We start from the raw sequence: 18,478 nt of genomic DNA on the forward strand, positions 1-18,478 counted from the left end.
AGAAATAAGATAGTTTGTCAGAGAGTAGCTTTAATGAATTTTTATTAAGTTAGCTGTTGAAGAAAATCACATCTTTTAAAGTCTTCTAAGAATAGGTTTTCTTTACCAAGGGCAGAATTACCAATATTTTCTTTGTTTAAAAAAAATTTTTGGAACTGATCATAAAAATAATACATGTAATATGTGTTAATAAATAATTCACTTAATAATACTGATGTTTGGCCTCCTCAACATTTAATTTCTTAGGTTATTCACTGTCATAACATGAAGGGTAAAACTCAAGACTTAAATGACTTTATTTGCCAGTGGACACTGATTAGAACATTTTCTTTGTTTTAAATAACTGACACTCATCTTTTCAGGTTGGCTAATGGGTATTGGGAAACAGGAAGTCTCTACTGATTTATTTATACAAGCATAGTTAAGCAGAAAAATGCTTCCTTCTGCTTGCCACAAAAGGATTTCCCTCTACAAGAAAGAGGGCAGTCTCGTACCTTAGCTCAGCATGAATGGTAGAAACAGAAAAGCTTGCACACTGTGATGGCCCTGTAGGATCACTCACACAGGATGATCTCTGTATCCTGGCTTAATGAAGCAGTCCTGGTCTCTTTTAGTGCCTGCACCCTGATCACAGCTATGGCTTAGAGGGAGCATTGAGTTGTGGAAGTATAGAATGAAGAGTTGCTTGAGCTGCTTATTCAGGCCAGCTATTCTAGAGAAGTTAGCAATTTCCCCAAAGCTTTAAATTAGTGTGGTTAGCCTCATACAAACTAAGATGAGGCCTGGAACATAGCTCAGTGGCAGAGCTCTTGACTAGCAACTGTGAAGCCCTGGGTTCAATCCTTAGCACCACATATCAAAATAAAGGCACGCTGTCCATCTACAACTATTAAAAAAAAAAAAAAAAAACTAAAACTAAGATGAGCTTTCTTAGAAATTTACTTATATGTAACCATTGTGACATTGAGATACTGATCATGAGTATCATTAGTTAGTTTTGTTTAATTGGATTGCAAATAATACTTTTCCTAAACAGTTTTTGGGGATCAGGAGTGGATGGAAACAATGAGGCTGACATAGCAGTGCGTTTAGCAGGGGAACAATTGAAGAAACTGTAGTAGTTCTTGACTGTAGAAACAAAAAGTGATGACAGGCTTAAAAAATACTTGGTATGGGTCAATAGATAATATAAAATGATAAGACACAGAAGATTGTACATACTGTTAACAGAAATTAGAGATACAGATTTTTGCAAAGATAGATATTAGAGCTAGAGTACTGCATAATTATTCATTCACTCATTAAACAATAATTGCATCTCCTTAGACCAGGCACTGTGACCTGCTCTGGGGAAGGTAGGGGTGCTGCTATCTTTCTTTTTCACTTTGCACATCAGCACATCTGCCTTGTTCTTGATGTACTGAGGAAGCTATTCATAACTTGTATCAGATCTTACATGCAAAAAAATACTTAATGAATGAATGAAAGACAGTTTGAAATGTTTGTGATATAATTGTAAAGAACATGGAACATTAATGTGCATACTATGATTACAATTATGCTCTTTTCTCAAAAACTCTAAAGTAATATATTTATAATGAAATACTTTTCAAAAATTCCATTTCTATTTTGAAACATATTATGAATATATAATAATGAAATTTTTTATTTTACCTTTAGGCATTTTTTACACTTGCACGAGATATAATGACAAAACTCAACAGAAAAATGGTTTGTATCACTTATAATTTCTATTATGTGGATTTTTTAATTTGGCATTTGATGATAAGGATGAGCATGATTATAACATATTCACATTAAGCTCACTTTTTCCTGACTCACATATTCATCTGGTTGGACTTTGATTTCTTTCCATTTCTTTAGGATCATTATTCCTGCACTGAAGCTGTCTTTAATTGAATTTTGATTGGAATAATGAAAATACTAATGGCACAAATTATATTTTTCCCATAAAATTATCTAGTTCACCTTCATGTGACAGATATTTATATATTATGATTTTGATGTTTGCTTAAATTTGAAACTATCTCAGTGATTAATCATTAGGAAAGCCTTGAAAGTTTGTTTTAACCATTCCTGACTCTAATTGTACACCTTATATTACCAACTGTTCTTACATCTAACAGGATTTTCTACACTAGAATCTGAATATTATTTCTATCACTATCTTTGAAACGTTATACTCCATTGGTTATAATTTCTTTGAATTGGAAATTTGACTTTCCTACCTAATATATTATTAAAATAGAAGTGATATCCCAAGAACATTTTTCTCTTTTTATTCACCATTTCCAAAGAAAAAGATGACACCGGAGCTTAACTAGTTCCCGTTCTAATTCAGTTAGTAGAGTACACATTTCACTAGAATATACATTTCACATAGTATGGTTTATTTTTATTTTTAAGTAATTGGGGGTAAAAACATGAAACTTTCATTTCCTTGGTAACTTTGTCTTCTGTTTTTTAGAATGACAGCAATTCATCAGGGGCAGGTGGGCCAGTGAAAATAACAGAAAACCGATCCAAGAAGACCAGTTTCTTCCGTTGTTCGCTACTTTGATGAACTCTTTCTTTTTGAGAGACTGCAGCATACCTAGAAGGCCCTTTCCTGCTTTTCTGAAAGCACAGGTCACCCGGCCTCAGAGTCACACTGCCCGGCTGCTGCTGAGAGCACCCACTGAACTTAGACCTCCCGACACAGAATGCCAAGTGGATCCAGCCTCGTGGCCTAGCAAAAGAATAGGCTCCTTTTTATCATACATGGAAGCAATGAAGTGGAGACACATGCAGGACCTTGCTGGTTTTTTCTTTCTTTTATTGCCTGTTGCAAAAGCTGCTATCTTTCTTTTTCACTTTGCACATCAGTATTATACTTTTCTTATTACTGTACACCTTAGACTCATATTTGCACACTTTTGTGGCATGAAGTTCTAGACAAATTTGGGGTTGTTTAAAAGACAACAGAATATTAAGCAGAGGTTGACAGACTAAAATTAAAGGACACTTGGTCTGGTTCATAGGGCCAAATATTGTATTGGTAGCATTTGTTTAAGGGCTTTGATTTGTGATTTTCTTAAATAAGAATTATTAAATTATGATCAACTTTGTTTTAGAAAGTCATAAAAATGCCTACTTGTTCATCAGCAGCCACAGTAGCTTTCTTCAGATTGTTAAGATCTTTTGTTTCATTCTTGATCTTTTTGCCAGAGTCTGGATAGCTGAATGAATCACTTTTTAAATTCATTACCTCTGCCTGATCTTATGGAAACTGCATTTGGAAATCACCATAATCTCATTTTTCCTGGGGTTTGTATTTGCTGTTCTTTCCCATGTTGGACTTATTGTAATTACTTAGTTATCTAAAACTAGTAACAAATTTGACCATTGTTGTCTGATTCTATTTGTGAACTTCTTGAGCTGAAATTTTACATAGGGAGAGAAATGCATAATTTAGGGTTTTATTTTAGCATCTAACTGTGGTTGTGTCACATCAGAATATATATAATATATTTTTTCTTAGGTTTACCCCTAAGCTTACTAGTTAATACCAAATTTCTACCATAATCCCTGTCTGCAAGATTAACTTAGATTTAGATTATAGTTGGCAGAAAGCATACCTATAGGGAGAGAGAAGAACTTGTCAATAGAAATTTAAGAGATAGTTCTTAGTAATGGTGACAATAATGATTTTTGGTTCTATTTTGGGGTTTTTAAAAAGTTAAAAGTAATTACACCTAATGCATCATCTCAAAAAAATTTTGCCTTTTCATTAAGAGAAAATATGATGAAGGCTTCACTTTTAAAACAGTTGTTGAATGTGTAGAACCCAGCTCCATCTGTTTAGGTTCATTGTTATAGAACTTGGTCTAGTTATTTGGACCAAAGCCAACCAAAAGCTTAGTTGCCTTTCTCACCAAACACTGGTACTGGTATTCCTTTTGTAGATGTAGCCATCACTTAAGATGGTTTTTAATGTTAACTTATGTGCCAAATTCAGATCATAATGTCATTGTTGCTTTTGTAGCCTTCAGTGTCTTAACACAGGAAGGGATAATAAAGAGGTGACTATGGAATTGAATTCTGTTAATAACTGTTCTTCCTGTTATGCCTATAAAGGCTGCTATAATGCTAGATAGTTAAGAATGGAAACTGGAAATGGAAATGGATTGGATTGTTTGTTACCACAGAGAATTCTGATTCAAATTAAGATATGTCATTTCTGTGCTTAGACCAGTCAGCCTTTATTCCATGTTTGAAAACTTAGAAATAATTTAGTGGCTTCAAATATGCCAGAGCAATTTTTGGTGATATTCTAAACTTACTGTTGACAAATTTCAGCCTCCTTAGTTGTTTGGTTTGTTTGTTAATAGTTACCTGTTAGTGTCCCAGTGTGATCGATAAGTCTATGATTGCAAGTTGATTGTAAGTCTACCATCTTCAAATTTAGATACATTTTTAAAAAGAAAAAAAACAATTTCTTAGAAGCATCTTATATTTACTAATTTTCTGAATAAAAGATATTCAAGCAGTTAAGCTTTCTGGATGGTAACAAAATAATTTCTAAAAGGCAAGTGCTATGACACCATGAATGAATGTAATTCTCTTAGTTTTTTACCTCTGACTATTTGGTGTCTTAACACTTTGGTTTCTATCTCAGGGGTTGTCTGCAAACCAAAACTGACATATTCTGTGGTTAGCTTTTATTATTATTTTTTAACAGAATGCTTTGCTTTTGTTGTATTTCTTCATTCTTATTTTGTCTTCTCTGGGTTAATAACTAGTCTCCATGAACTTCCTTTTGAAAGAGCCTGTAAAAGTTAGATGAGCCTATTAGTGCTCTTTGAAGTAGCAGCAAACTGGGAGTATATGCTCTGTAATATAAAAATAAATTGTTCTTGCTATTTTCTTACATTTAGCTTTGCTAAATTGTATATAATTTGAGCTAAGACCATAGGAAACTCACTTTCTGCATGGTAAAATGACCCAATAAATGTTCCACTTTGCTTAATAATGTACATATAGTGCATTATTTTTTCTATTTGTAGATGAATTTAGTAACAGATAATTGTCTGTTCCCTGCTGAAACTGAAGAAATCTAGGGGGGTTTTGTTTGTTTGTTTTTGTTTTGTGAACATATTTGTGGTCTTATGATAAGGTACATAAAGATTTTTGCAGCAGTATTAGTGGTTCAGTGGCTGCACTTTATTATCAATGTGCTAAGTTTGACAATGATTGGACTAGAAGACCTTTTCAAATAGAGTCTGAGGGTATCAGACAATGAAAATATGCTGTAACTAAGTAGCATGTAAATCAGTTGATTGTAAAATGTTTCACTGGGAACTTATTTTACTTCCAACAAATTATGATAAAATAATCTACCTGTGCATCAGTTAGTAGGTGCTGCAGGGTTTCTTACTATTTACATGAACATTTTTGTGCAGTCTTTGTTATAAAATTTCAGAAGACTTTACTCTTTTCTTTGAAGGACTATTTTTTAATTATACCTCATTTAGCTAACTAGTATTCTAATACCCAGTAGAGAAATGGTGACCCAGCCTTTAAGCATCCAACTTTAGATTACATGTTTTGCTTTGTTTTGAGCTGAAGGTATTCCTAGAAAAAGTAGATGATAGCTTAGTTTAGAATAGAACATACATGTCATATCCAATAATGTTAAAAAAAGTATTATCACCCTGTGTCCATTAATAAATTTAGCCGTGCAATATAGATACATTTTTGCAAAAGTTTCTAAGTAAGAATTTTTAACTCCATTTTACCAGTTCTGAATGCTGAGAATCTGTATTAAGGCTTATAAGGTTTTCTTATGATCAGGAAGTGATATATTTTAAGCAGGCCCTCTTTTCAAGTGTATGACTTAGATTCCTTTATAAATTTAGTTTTAATCTTTAAAGATGAGCTTCTAAGCCTAAAAATTTTAAGCCACATTTCATTATGTTGGTTTACTTATCTCAAATTTTGAGCACTTGTTTCTGCAATCAGGTTTTTTAGATTTTTTTTAACATAAAAGACAATCCTTTTTCCTTCTCGTTATATCCAGGGGTGGAGAGGAATGTCTAAAAATGAAATACCTAATATAGTGGGACCTAGAAAGATAAGGTATGCTAATAAAATTTAAAATTCTAGCAAAATTTTACAGTAAGATTAGTCTTTTTTTTAAGACTAGTAAAATTAGTAGGGGTCAAGTTCACTATGAAAAAGATTGAAATAAAGTATACAGAAATGAAAATTAGCAAACAGTTACTTTAGGGATATTTTTAGATTTTTGCTTCATTTATTCAAATGTGTGTGCTGTATGCAATTGCATTTCTTATTGCCAAGAACTGATAGAACTTCTTCTTTCATTTTCTTACCTTTTTTAAAAAATGTGAATTTAATCATGATAGTTCATTCCTATGGCCTTACAGATGGTTTTATTTTGTTTGCAGTTGATGCTGCAGTCTTTTGAAAAAAATACCATAAACTGTTTGACTAAAATCATACCCTTAATGGGATCTATTTTTTTTCATATAATTATCCTACTGTATATGTTTAAACATATTTTAATTTTGCTCCAATGGCTTAATGTGAAAAGCTCCTGAAGATAAAGTAGACTGTCATGTGGTTAATCTTGTTTAAGCCAATTCATTAACTGTGTACTGATACTGATGCTGTGTATGTGTGTGTGTGTTTTTTTTAAATGGGTTTTATTCCAGGTGAACTTTTTTTTATAATAATGTTCGTCTAAAAATAAAAACTACATAATGAAAATATTTATGACTCACTGAAGTGGATTGCACATTTTAAAAATGTTTCTGCAAATTTGCTAGTTTTGATATTTTAGCAAACTTTATATATCATTGAGTTGCTTAAAGATTTAGAAAAATTGCCAAACCTTCAGCTCATACTTAATTCAGGATATACTGAAGTCATTCTGTTGTAGAACCTGTAGCTATAAACTGATCATGCTTCCCTTCTTAATCCTTGCAAATTTGTAGAGAATATTTAACTTCTGTAGTTTTGTTTTCACTGAGAAAAATCACAGTCTGATCATACCAACTGTGTTCTGTCATTTGTTCATGTTTTCATCCCACAACTATTTTAAACCTTCGCTATTTTGTCAAGCTTCCTACTGGTAGACAGATCTTTTACTTCCCCCTCTCAGAGCAAAGCATCATTTCGCAAAGCACTTGGCCTCCTCTCTCTCCCTGATCTATAGTCCACCTTCATCCCACTCCTTCCTCTTGGTGGCAAAGGGGATCTTTCTTCCCTAGGCTCCTCTTTCTTTCTCTTCTCTTGATTCCCTGCTTTTAAGGGAACCAATAGCCCCCTTTTCTTATACTTAAAAACTCTTAAGCTGTCTTATACCTTTCTTCTCTGCATCTAAATGTCATTGACCAGCCTACTCCATTGCCCCATGCCCTACTATTCTTTTTTCTCATTGGCTTGTTATAGTTAGGCTTTTTCAAAGAATTGTCTATATTTACTATCTTCATTGTTTTTTTATTAACCTCTCCAGGTTAGCTGCTGCCCCCACCACTTCACTGATGTCGTGCTTACAACAGCCTAGTTATAGAAGTAGTGGACAATTTTCAGCCCTTGTCTTAGCTAACTTCTTGGCAGCACTTGACTAGTATACCGTTCCCTCCTAAAAATGTTCCCTTCTCCCAGCTTCAGTGATAATATTCTTCTGATCCTCACTCTTCTAGCGTAATTTCTTCCTTTTTCATATCTCCTATAAGAAGGCCAAATAATGCCCTTCCCTCCCCACAGATGATGTTCATACCCTAATCCCTGGAATCTGTAACTGATATTGTATATAGCAAAAGGTACTTTGAAGATGTGATCAAGTTAAAGATCTTGAGATATAAGATGATGAGAGATTATCCTGGATGATCTAAGTGGGCCCAGTGTAACCTAGGGGCCATTCTTATAAGAGGGAAACAGGAAGTGTCAGACTTAGAAGATAGTTAAGTGATGATGGAAGCACAGGGATGCAGCGCCATGAGCCAAGGAGCCTGGACAGCCTCTAGGATCTAGAAAAAGTAAGGAAAAGGATTTCCCTGTAAAGTCCAGCCTGTCCCAGTGCCTTGATCTTAGCCTGTAAAACTCATCTGAACTTAAAATCTCCAGAACTATAATACATTTATGCTGCTTTACTCCACTAAGTTTATGGTCATTCAGTACAGCAGCTATAGAGAGTTAATTCAGCTTTAAAATGTGTATTTCTAGTACCAGCCTCTTTTCATAGGCCCAGATGTCTTACTGGACATCTGCCCTTTGATCCACTATAGGTATATCAAACTATATTTCTGAAACTGAAATTCAACTTTATCTTCTATGCTCCCTAACAACTCCTAGCAGCAATTCCAGTCCTATGAAGACAGACCTGTTGCTTCTACATGGAAGTAAGTATTACCATCATCTATCTAGATTCCCAGTTAGTCAGTCTCCAAGTCTTCTGAAGATGGTATGGGAGGGGGGGACAGTGTCCATCCAGTAAGGCTCCCAGCACATAGTAAATGTTTAATAAATCTTGAATCAGTGAACTTCAGTAATCATTAAAAATCAACATGCCACCAAAGTGAGCTAAATATAATTTAGGAACTAAAGGTAATTTAGAAGTATTTTTCTTCACTTTTTAATTTAAAGAAAGGTTTGAAGTAAATCCATAAATGCCTTGTTTAGGGCAGCAAGAAAAAGAAGTTTTATTCTGGTATTTAGACTGTTTTAACCTTTGTTAAATACTTCATACTATATTAATCTGTGTTAAATGTCTTATACTATATGTAATTTTTATTAAATACAAGAGGATTTTCTTTTAATCTTTTTAACCCAGAATGCTTTTGCTGAGTATTGACAAACTAAGTAAGCCCTCTCTCCTCCTTCAATTTTTTGCCCTCAAAATTTTGCTTACTTGGGAGGCAAAGGCAAAAGGATTCCAAGTTCAAGGCCAATCTGGATAACTTAGCAAGACCCTGCCTCAATAGAATAAGTGCATTAAAAGGACTGGGAAGGTAGCTCAGTTATAGAACACATTGCCTAGCAATGCATGAGATCCTGAATTCCACCCTCAGTGCTGGAAAAAAGATAGGTTTTCCAATATTAACTCCAGGGATAAATGAGACTGTTCCCCATAAATAAACAAAATATTTTTGTTATGCTTTGGGTCTTAAATGTCCTCCAAAAAATCATGTATTGAAGGCTTGGTCTCCAAATGATGGTGTTATTGAAAGATGGTGAGTTCTTTAGGAAGTAGGGCCTGGTGAAAGGAGTTTGGTCGTTGTGGGTGTGCCCTTCAAGGGGATAGTAAATTCAGCCTCAGCTTGCAAGTAGTAGTACTCATTACTGACTTTTTTTTTTTTTTTAAGGTGATGCAAGAGACAGAAACCCTAAGAAAGAAGGTAGAGAAAGACAAGGATGGCTGTGAATAGACTGGGGATCACAGACTATTCCCAGCCCCTTCCTTCTCTTTCTTCTTTTTTTTTTGGCCTCCTGGCTGCATTGAGATGAGCAGCCTTTTCTGCCACATGTTCTCAGTACCATGATGTACTTCCTCACTAGAGACCCAAAGTGACTGGGCCAAACATGAACTGAAACCTCAAAATGTGAGCCAAAATCTTTCTTCCTTTTAAGTTGATTTTATCAGGTATTTTTCCACAATAACAGAAGGTTGAGTAATACAATTAATTATAAAAGTAATAAAAGGGACGAAACTTAGGAAATGCAGGTGGGTGCTTTATTCTGGAACCTGGAATTCTTGATTTTTAATAAAGGCCTCTTTATACCAGATCCAACTGCACCAAGACATTGAGACCCACCTGCATTTTCCTAGGTTTCTTCCTTATCTGTTGTCTTTGCCTTTTTTTAAAAAAAAAAATTATATTGGATGATCCCCAGTCTATTCACAGCCCTAATATTCTATGAAACACTATTCATTTCTCTAAGGCAAACCACTTGATATCCTACCATAATTACAATTTGTCTCTTTGATATCTAAGTGAAGCTTTCTTTTATGGTTTATAAATTTGGAATGTAAGTTCAATTGACTTTTTTGAGTTATAAAAAAGGCTTCATTGAAAGAATTAGGTAGTTAAGTAATGGTTTCTCTGATGCTTATGACTAATTTTTCCTCCCTTTATCTCATATTTTCTTCTTCTTGCATTGTATTAAAAACAAATAGTGAATATTTTTTTAAGCTGAATTTACTATAAAAGTGTGGTTATTACTTTGGTCTCTGGTTTCTAAGTATTATTTCCTGTAGACTCTCATTCTGTACCATCAATAAAATCAGTGTTTAATGAGACTTGGGTCCTCAGATTAACTCCTGCAGGGCCAGTAGCTTCACTCCGTCCTACTACTATGAACCCTCCTTATCCTGCCCAGCAGGATGAAAACTAGCATTTGTTACTAATAAAACTGAATGTATCCCTCTATCTCCTGTCCTCCCTTATCTGGCTTCCTGTCTCCTCTCCTCCAAAGCCAAATGTCTCTTTCTTACCACATACTAGTTGAAGAACACTTTGCAGAATGGCTTTTACCCGTTTGTGTGTTACATACACTAGTGACTTCCTTATAGCAAGATCCAGTGGACACATTTCACTAGTACCTTGCTTAACCTCTCCACATCCTCCTTTGTGAAATTTTTTTCTCTCCTTTGCTTCAGTGACACTACCATGCTCCTAGTTTCTTGCTATCTTCCTAGTTGTTCCTTTTCAGTTTCTTTTGCAGTTCCTCTTCTTGTACCTGAAACATTGGTTTCTGGCAACACTTGAGGTGATTATATCCACTCCTAAGTTTCCAAGTATTATGCAAAGTCTCAATTCTAGATTTTTAGTCCAGATCTCGCCTGATCTTGTCTATTCAGTTTGCTTACTGAACACCTCCACATGCTATCATATAAGCATCTAAATCTCAGGGCATCCAAAATGGTACCTATTATTGTGTCTTTTTCCCATATTTTCTCCTCCTCCCATCTTCATAGCAACCATTTAAGCAAAAAATCTCTAGAATCCATTTTCCTTCACTTTTTCCTCTCACTTCATGTAACCAATTAGTCACTAAATTCTGTGTGCACTATTCCTGACTCTCTCTTAAATTTCTCTGGTTTTGTCCAAACTCCTGTAACTTCTCTGATTCAGACCTCTTTTATCTCATCCCGACAATACACCTAGCACCTCCTATCTGGAATGTCAGTTTCCATATCTGATCTGATTTTGTTACTCACCTGATTTAAAGCTCACTTGAGGTGAACTCTAAAACCCATAAAACTGATTACAAGGCCCTTTGTGATCATCCCCCACTGGCCTTTCCAGTCTTACCTCTTGTCTTTCTCCTCACACACCCAGGCCATCCTGAACTACTCTCTGACTCCCAGAATGTTTTCCATTCTCAGAATGTTTTCTTCATTTTTGACCACATTCCACTTATCCTTCCATCTCCTCCCTCTTTCTTAACTTTGCTAATTACTGAGCTGATACCTTTTAAACAGTAATGTATTAGATAAATATGAGTAAGGCATTACCTTCTTTGGCAAAACCTCATGAGTTTGGACTGGATGCCTTTCTCTCTTCCAGCATATTTTCATAGAACCCCATACTTGCTTATCTGGATTCTCCACTAGATTTTAAGCTCCATGGAGACAGGAACATATCTGTTTCATTGGTGTGTTCCAAATACCTAGATTTGTGTCTAATACTTAGTAGGCATTTAGTACATATTTTGAATGAATAAACTAATGGTTGAATAAATATAGATCTATTAGTATTACCAGAATGCAAAATTTAACTGCATTTGCTAGTATATGCACAGTTGGAAGAATTCTTAGCATTTTATAGCTATATCTATTGTAGGTGCCTGCTTTCTGTTTTTCCCAGTCACCTTTTAAGGATTTAATTCCCAACATCACTTAGTACCTAGGTTTTCAAGTTTTGGGGGACACTTAACAGTATGTTTATAAAAACTTGAGTCAATAGCACTGCTACTTAGCTTTAAACTTCTCATTTGTAATAGGATTTTTGAAATCATTGTAAAGGTGATTTTAAAAAAATATATTATTAGAGTGTGTGTGTGTGTGTGTGTGTGTGTGTGTGTGCGCGCGCGCGCGCTGGGATCAAACTCAGGGTTTCACACATACTAGGCAGGCATTGTACCACCAAGCTACACCCCTGGCCAAGTACTTTTAAACAGCAATGTATTAGATAAATGTAAGATGGTATTATGATTCAGAGACTGTTTGAAACAATGTTTTTCTAGTGAATAATAATGAGTGCTGCAGACGACATTTTAGTGGTGACTTCACTGGTTTTCTAGTTAATTTCTGTTCCAACAGACATCAGGTAAAGATGTCTTTATATGTAGAGAGGCAGGCTCACCACATTTTTTTCATTGCCTTCTCGTTTTTTAAATAGACTTAGGGACTAAAATTGAACTAAAATATGATCAATATACAACAACCGCAAATTCCCCCACATCGTACTGCGCATTGAGGGTGGGATAAGAACATTGTTATAGACCATTTTAGCTTACTTCGCTTACTTCCAAAGTGAGGCAGCTTCAACCAAAACAAATAGATGATATTTGAAGAACTATGCAGTGAAGTAAGTAGAAAAACTAACTTTAAAATGGGCAAAGGTCATGATCTACCATAAGAATTAAATATCAGTTATATTATATGAAAGCCCTGGGCACCTCGCGGCCCCGCCCCCGGCTCCGACCGCGCCGGATACCTCTTGGCCCCGCCCCGCGCCCTGCCCCCGACCACGCCCGGATGTCTCATGGCCCCGCCCCGCACCCCGCCCCCAGTCTGACGGCGCCGGGCGCTTCTCCGGTCCCTGCCGGGCCCCCAGGCTGGCTTCCGCGGTCGCCATGACGGCGGCCGTGTTCTTCGGTTGCACCTTCATTGCCTTCGGGCCTGCGCTTGCCCTCTACGTCTTCACCATCGCCATCGAGCCATTGCGCGTCATCTTCCTCATCGCCGGGTGAGGCGGTTGCGCTAGCAGACCCAGACGCTGGGGCTCCCCTCCCCCGCCTGGGGCACCCGCGACCCTCAGCGTCCCCATCAAACGAGTCGACCTTGCTAGGTTTTGGATCAGAGGAGGGTTGAGACCAGGGAACCAAGACCCGGGACCCCTGAGGCTCTTTGCCCTCCTCCAGGGCCTGTGGGGAAAAAAAACCCAGAGCCCGGAGACCTCAGCTGCGGGTTCTGAAGAAGGGGTTCACATTGTGGGTCTCAGAACCCCCTGATGCATGGCAGGCATCGCAAATCCGTGGGTGGGCCTTAGTGGGCTATGAAGCCACTAAAATTATGAGAGAAGAAATTTTGGATAAGTTCCTATAGGCACCTTAATTTTTCTGGAGAGGTAGTCTCTAATTTTCTCAAATTCTCAAAGGCATCTGTAATCACTGATGGTTAAATAGCCTTTACTGCCTAGCACAGTAGTTCTCGCCCTTCAGCAACTAGAGACACCTGGGGACTTTAAAATATACGGATGCCCACTCCCGACCTTAGATCCACTGAACCAGAATGTCTAAGGTGTGGGATTCGAGCTCAGGCTTTTTTTTTTTTTTTCCCCCTAAAGCTCCCTAGGTGATTCAGGTGTGTGTGCAGCCAAAGGGTGGAAATTTATGAAAACACAGGAGCACCTGATCATGCATCTCCTTTTGGGAGCTTGGTAAATACCGAACTCTGGTGGTGAACGTGGTCATAATCTCATTTTTCACCTGCCTGACCGCTCTCATTGGTTCATGCCACGTCTGCCTTCCCCTACAAATCTTACTGGCAAAGCCAATGATTATTTTATTTACAATTGCCTCCTGCAACTGTACTGAAAGTGCTATATCACACGTGTAGTTTTTAAAACAAGAGATTTGGGTTAACCCGTTTGTAAAGCTCACTGTGATCATTAAAATCCCCACGAGTGTTGTAAGAACCAAGCTTGGAAATAACTGATCTAGATTTTCACCCTCTGGATTTTCACCAATCACTCTATTAATAGAGTGTAGACTTTTTTTCCCTCTCTGGAAAACACATCTTTGCGGATATCTGAACATTGAGTCCTTAATTTCTGGCAGATTTGAAGGATATGAAAATTGCAATCGTCACAAAGTTGTATGTTTTGTGGTTTTGACACATCAATGAGCAGAGCATTAGGAAGAAAAGAGAGTAACAAGGGTTCCTGTCAGGGAGTCTTTGGTAGGTAGAGTTTGCAGATGCACTTGCACATAATAGGGTCACTGAAACAAGTAATTGTTGGGTAAACCTCACTTTCCTCTTAGATCACATGTTTGTCTCACCACAGAGGATGCACCATTAAGAACAATTGATCCAGAGTACCGCTTTATGCGGATTTCTTCTTTAAAATTCAGGATATCTATTCCTTCCCAGTCAGGCTCCTGGTCCCCATTTAAAATCATTATTAATCCTTATGTTTACTTTATAATTTTTGTTTTTTCTGATTTTCAGAGCTTTCTTCTGGTTGGTGTCTCTTCTCCTTTCATCCCTTTTATGGTTCATAGCAAGCCACATTACTGAGAACAAAGATGGACCAACACAGAAATATGTGCTAATCTTCGGAGTGTTGGTTTCAGTCATTATCCAAGAAATGTTCCGATTTGCTTATTACAGACTTTTAAAGTAAGTTGTTTGCTGTATCATTTTCCCCTAGATAGATTTGAATTATGATTTGGTAATGTGAAACATTAATAATCCTATAGTATTTGAGGATCCGTACTTTACTACATAGTTCTAAATGAAGGGATTGATATTTCCAGCCTGAAAATATTGAGTCTTCTTTAACTTGTGCAGATTCCTTTCTTCCTTTTTCTCTTTTGCTTTTTTTTCTTTCTTTCTTTCTTTTTTTTTTTTTACTGGAGATTGAACCCAAGGGCACTTACCATTGAGCGACATCCCCAGCCTTGTTTATTTATTTATTTATTTATTTTAAGGGTACTTGGGATTGAACCCAGGGGCACTTTACCATGGAGCTACATCCCCAGCCCTTTTAATCTTTTTTTTAAAGGTATGGTCTCCCTAAGTTGCTGAGACTGGCCATAAACTTGTGTTCTTCCTGCCTCAGCCTCTGTGGGATTATAGGTGTGCACCACTGTGCCTGCCTTCCAAAAAATTATTCTTGAGAATATATTCGATGCCAGACAGTGTCAATGCCAATGCAAGGCACTGGGGATACATCAATGACTAAAAAAACCTTCTGACTTCATGGAATTTATCACAAGAGGATAAGGGCCAAGAAATGAACAAGAAAATACATTGTATATTAGAAGAAGTAACATGGAGAAAAGCAACCTAGGGAAATAGTCATTGAAACAACAAAAATGCTTCCAACTTGGAATTTATATGTTCTTTCCAACTTGGAATTTATGTGTTCTTTCCGACCATCTAAGATAATTCTTAAGGAGATTATGCCTTCCATTGTTTTGAATATATTATGGCACAGCAGTGGTTTGTTTTATGGTATTTTCTATAGTTTCAAATCTATAAAATAAAAATGTTTGGAAAAAAATAAACTTGGGCACAAGTTCCCTCTTTTGGGCCACAGAGTATGTCATCTGTGGTACCCATGAGGACCTCATATGAAACTTCTGATTTGAAACACAACTTAAACTTGGAATGATATTTTCTTTCAGGCAGTCATGAGATTGGCCCTGGTTACATAGTAAGACTTGGTAGAATAATAAATGTGCCATTTGTATCCATTTCTGCAAATGAGGTAATTACAGCTGTCCATGAATTTCATAGATACAACCCAGACTGAACTTTAACATCTCTTTTAATAGGCTTCTAGTAATTTGTTCTTTTTTTTTTTTTAAAGAGAGAGTGAGAGTGTGAGAGAGAGAGAGAGAGAATTTTTTTTAATATTTATTTTATTTTAGTTATCGGTGAATACAACATCTTTGTTTGTATGTGGTGCTGAGGATCGAACCCGGGCCGCATGTATGCCAGGCGAGCGCGCTACCACTTGAGCCACATCCCCAGCCCATTTGTTCTTGTTAATATGCTAGGCCTTCTGTATTTTTAACTTTTTACTTTTAGATATTGAATTTCCTTTTCATACTGAAACACTTTAAATTACAAATTGAAAACTAGGAAGCCTTTTCTTAGAAAAGGTTTAAATATGAAATTCCCATTAGTCCCTGGAAATGTTGGAGAGCAATAAATAAATATCAAAAGTAACATTTAAAGCTATATGTGGTGGTGTGTGTCTGTAGCTCCAGCTACTCAGGAGGTGAGGCTGAATTAGGAAAATTGCTTGAGCCCAGCAGATCAAGGCCAGCCTGAACAACATAGTTAGACCGTGTCTCAAAAAGAAAGAAAAAAAAATTAATTTTCACAGGAATACTAATGGATAAACATCTGGCAGTGGTTGAATGTTTCTGGCATATATCTATTACTACTGTGCTATGATTTTAATTTTTACTGTAGAATATTACTGAGGTAATCAAAATCTCTCTCCTTCTGACCTCTGCCCTACTCACCAAATAAATGAAATCTTTGCCACATGATTGTCATCATGTCCCTTTCAAGACTAAACATTCCTCATTTCTTCATGTGGATCTCAGAAGACATGGTTGTGGCTTCCAAGTTTATTTTTTTGTCAGTGGACATGCCCCTTTTGGTCAGTGCTTGATTTTTACCCATACTCGGAACCTAGCATAGTATTCTGCAGTGTGGTGTAAGTAGTGTGCTTGCCTGGGCACTGTGTTCTCAACTCAGCTTCACATTGCACTTGTTTTTCCTGTCAACATCACCATTGGCTCTTCAGGAAACCACATGTACTCCTGTAAAAGGACCTGTGGAAATTTTCCAAAAAGGTGGTAGAACAAACATGTCAACAGGTGCTTTTGTTTGCATTTGCCAAAATGGATCTTTAATAAACCTTTGAAATATTCTACAAAAATTTCCTAGAAATTTCTAGAAATGTTGGATGTTATGTAGTTGAGTTAAAACAAATTTGAGAATTTTGTGACACTTTAATGATAACTAACACTTACATGGATACTTTTAAATTGCTCTCTTCTATTCTTTACTACATTCAAATACAGGGTCTTTGGTTTAATGAATATTTTGTTTAATGCTCTCCAGTGCCAAAGTAGGTTTTGAACTTTTTAAGTTTGAAGGAGTGCTTCAGTTAAATTTTGCTCCCTGAATTTGGTGCCAGGATTAAATTGTGAAGAGTTCATGCTGGTGTTTGTTTTTGTTGCTGGTTCTCTGGGGATTGAACCCAGGCATGCTCTACCATTGAGCTACATACATCCTCAGCTCTTTTTACATTTTTACATGGGGTCTCATTACATTGCTGAGGGCCTTGCTAAGTTGCTGAGGCTGACTTCAAACTTGTGATCCTCCTGCCTCAGCTTACCAAGTACTGGAATTATAAGCATGTACCACTGTTTGTTTTTTGGTAGTTACTGAATCCAGGTCTTTGTGCTCTACTGCTGACTATACCCATAGCTCTGCTACAGTTTTCTTTAAGAGGCATCAGTCTATTTTTTTTTAATTTCTAAAATGGTGTATTTAATTTGTGTGCATAGTCCTTGATGCATACCTCTATTATATATACATTTGAAAATAGAACAAACAAAAAGAGTATGGTTTACCAGTAATTTTTCAAAGTTTATATTTTTAAAAATGGGATCTTTTTTCCATTCTTGGAAATACAATAATAAATTCAAACAAAGAATTTTTCACTTCCGTAAAATGTTAAATTGAAAACACTACTACTTGCATCAACAGTCATGTGTTCTGTGCGTCAGGAACATGGAAACTGATCATGTTTTGTGCTTTTTCACTTCCTACTGTTAACACTGAGAACTATTAGTGCCAAAACATTCCCTCTCAAACACTCCTGTAAGATAGACTGAGGAAGTTTACTAAACTTTTGAACTTATATATTTCATGTATTTGTGATAGCGGTACTTTGCCATACCAAATAGTAAAAATATTTTTTTATTCCTGAATCATTTTATAAAACAAATTCTACAAAATTTATTCATTTTACTTTATTGATAACTTTGTTGAAGGAGATCATTACTAATACATATGACTCATAAGCTTTAGTTAGTTTATTTTATTTAGGAAAATTGGATAATTTAGAATTATCAGGATCCCTATAATAAGTAAGTTTATTTTATTTAGGAAAATTGGATAATTTAGTTGGTTACTGCTTCAAAGAAATAGGAAAACTGTCACTTAAATTTCTGGCTTATTCTTTTGAGTCCAGAAAAGCAAAGAACACTTTTCATATGCATATTAGTATTTTGGCTGAATTCTGCATTGCCTTAATGTAGTCTATAATGAATTTACATACCTTGAAATTTAAATTAACACAATGCAAGAAAGTAAGAATGTTCTGGTTAGTTTTGTGTTTTTAGAGTTCATCTCTCTCCTTTTTGTTTCAACACTTGCTGACAAATGAGTCAAAAATGTTTTGTTTCCATTATT

The 18,478-nt window shown here is 36.1% G+C and overlaps 2 protein-coding genes across 2 annotated transcripts in view; both read left to right on the plus strand.

The window, feature by feature from the left end:
- The window catches only part of Rab8b (RAB8B, member RAS oncogene family), a 65,414-nt gene extending 58,623 nt beyond the window's left edge, over positions 1–6,791 (plus strand). The window contains exons 7-8 of the mRNA XM_076850904.2: positions 1,681–1,731; positions 2,489–6,791. Coding sequence (XP_076707019.1) covers positions 1,681–1,731; positions 2,489–2,581 — 144 coding nt within the window. The 3' untranslated portion in view covers positions 2,582–6,791. The remainder of the gene's footprint in view (positions 1–1,680; positions 1,732–2,488) is intronic.
- Positions 6,792–12,826: 6,035 nt separating this feature from the next.
- Positions 12,827–18,478, plus strand: part of Aph1b (aph-1B gamma-secretase subunit) — a 29,469-nt gene continuing 23,817 nt past the window's right edge. Inside the window, exons 1-2 of the mRNA XM_076850905.2 lie at positions 12,827–12,998; positions 14,483–14,653. Of these exons, the coding sequence (XP_076707020.1) occupies positions 12,886–12,998; positions 14,483–14,653 (284 nt within the window). The 5' untranslated portion in view covers positions 12,827–12,885. The remainder of the gene's footprint in view (positions 12,999–14,482; positions 14,654–18,478) is intronic.

This window comes from Callospermophilus lateralis, chromosome 3 (genome assembly GCF_048772815.1).
Source record: "Callospermophilus lateralis isolate mCalLat2 chromosome 3, mCalLat2.hap1, whole genome shotgun sequence".
NCBI classification, from domain to species: domain Eukaryota; kingdom Metazoa; phylum Chordata; class Mammalia; order Rodentia; family Sciuridae; genus Callospermophilus; species Callospermophilus lateralis.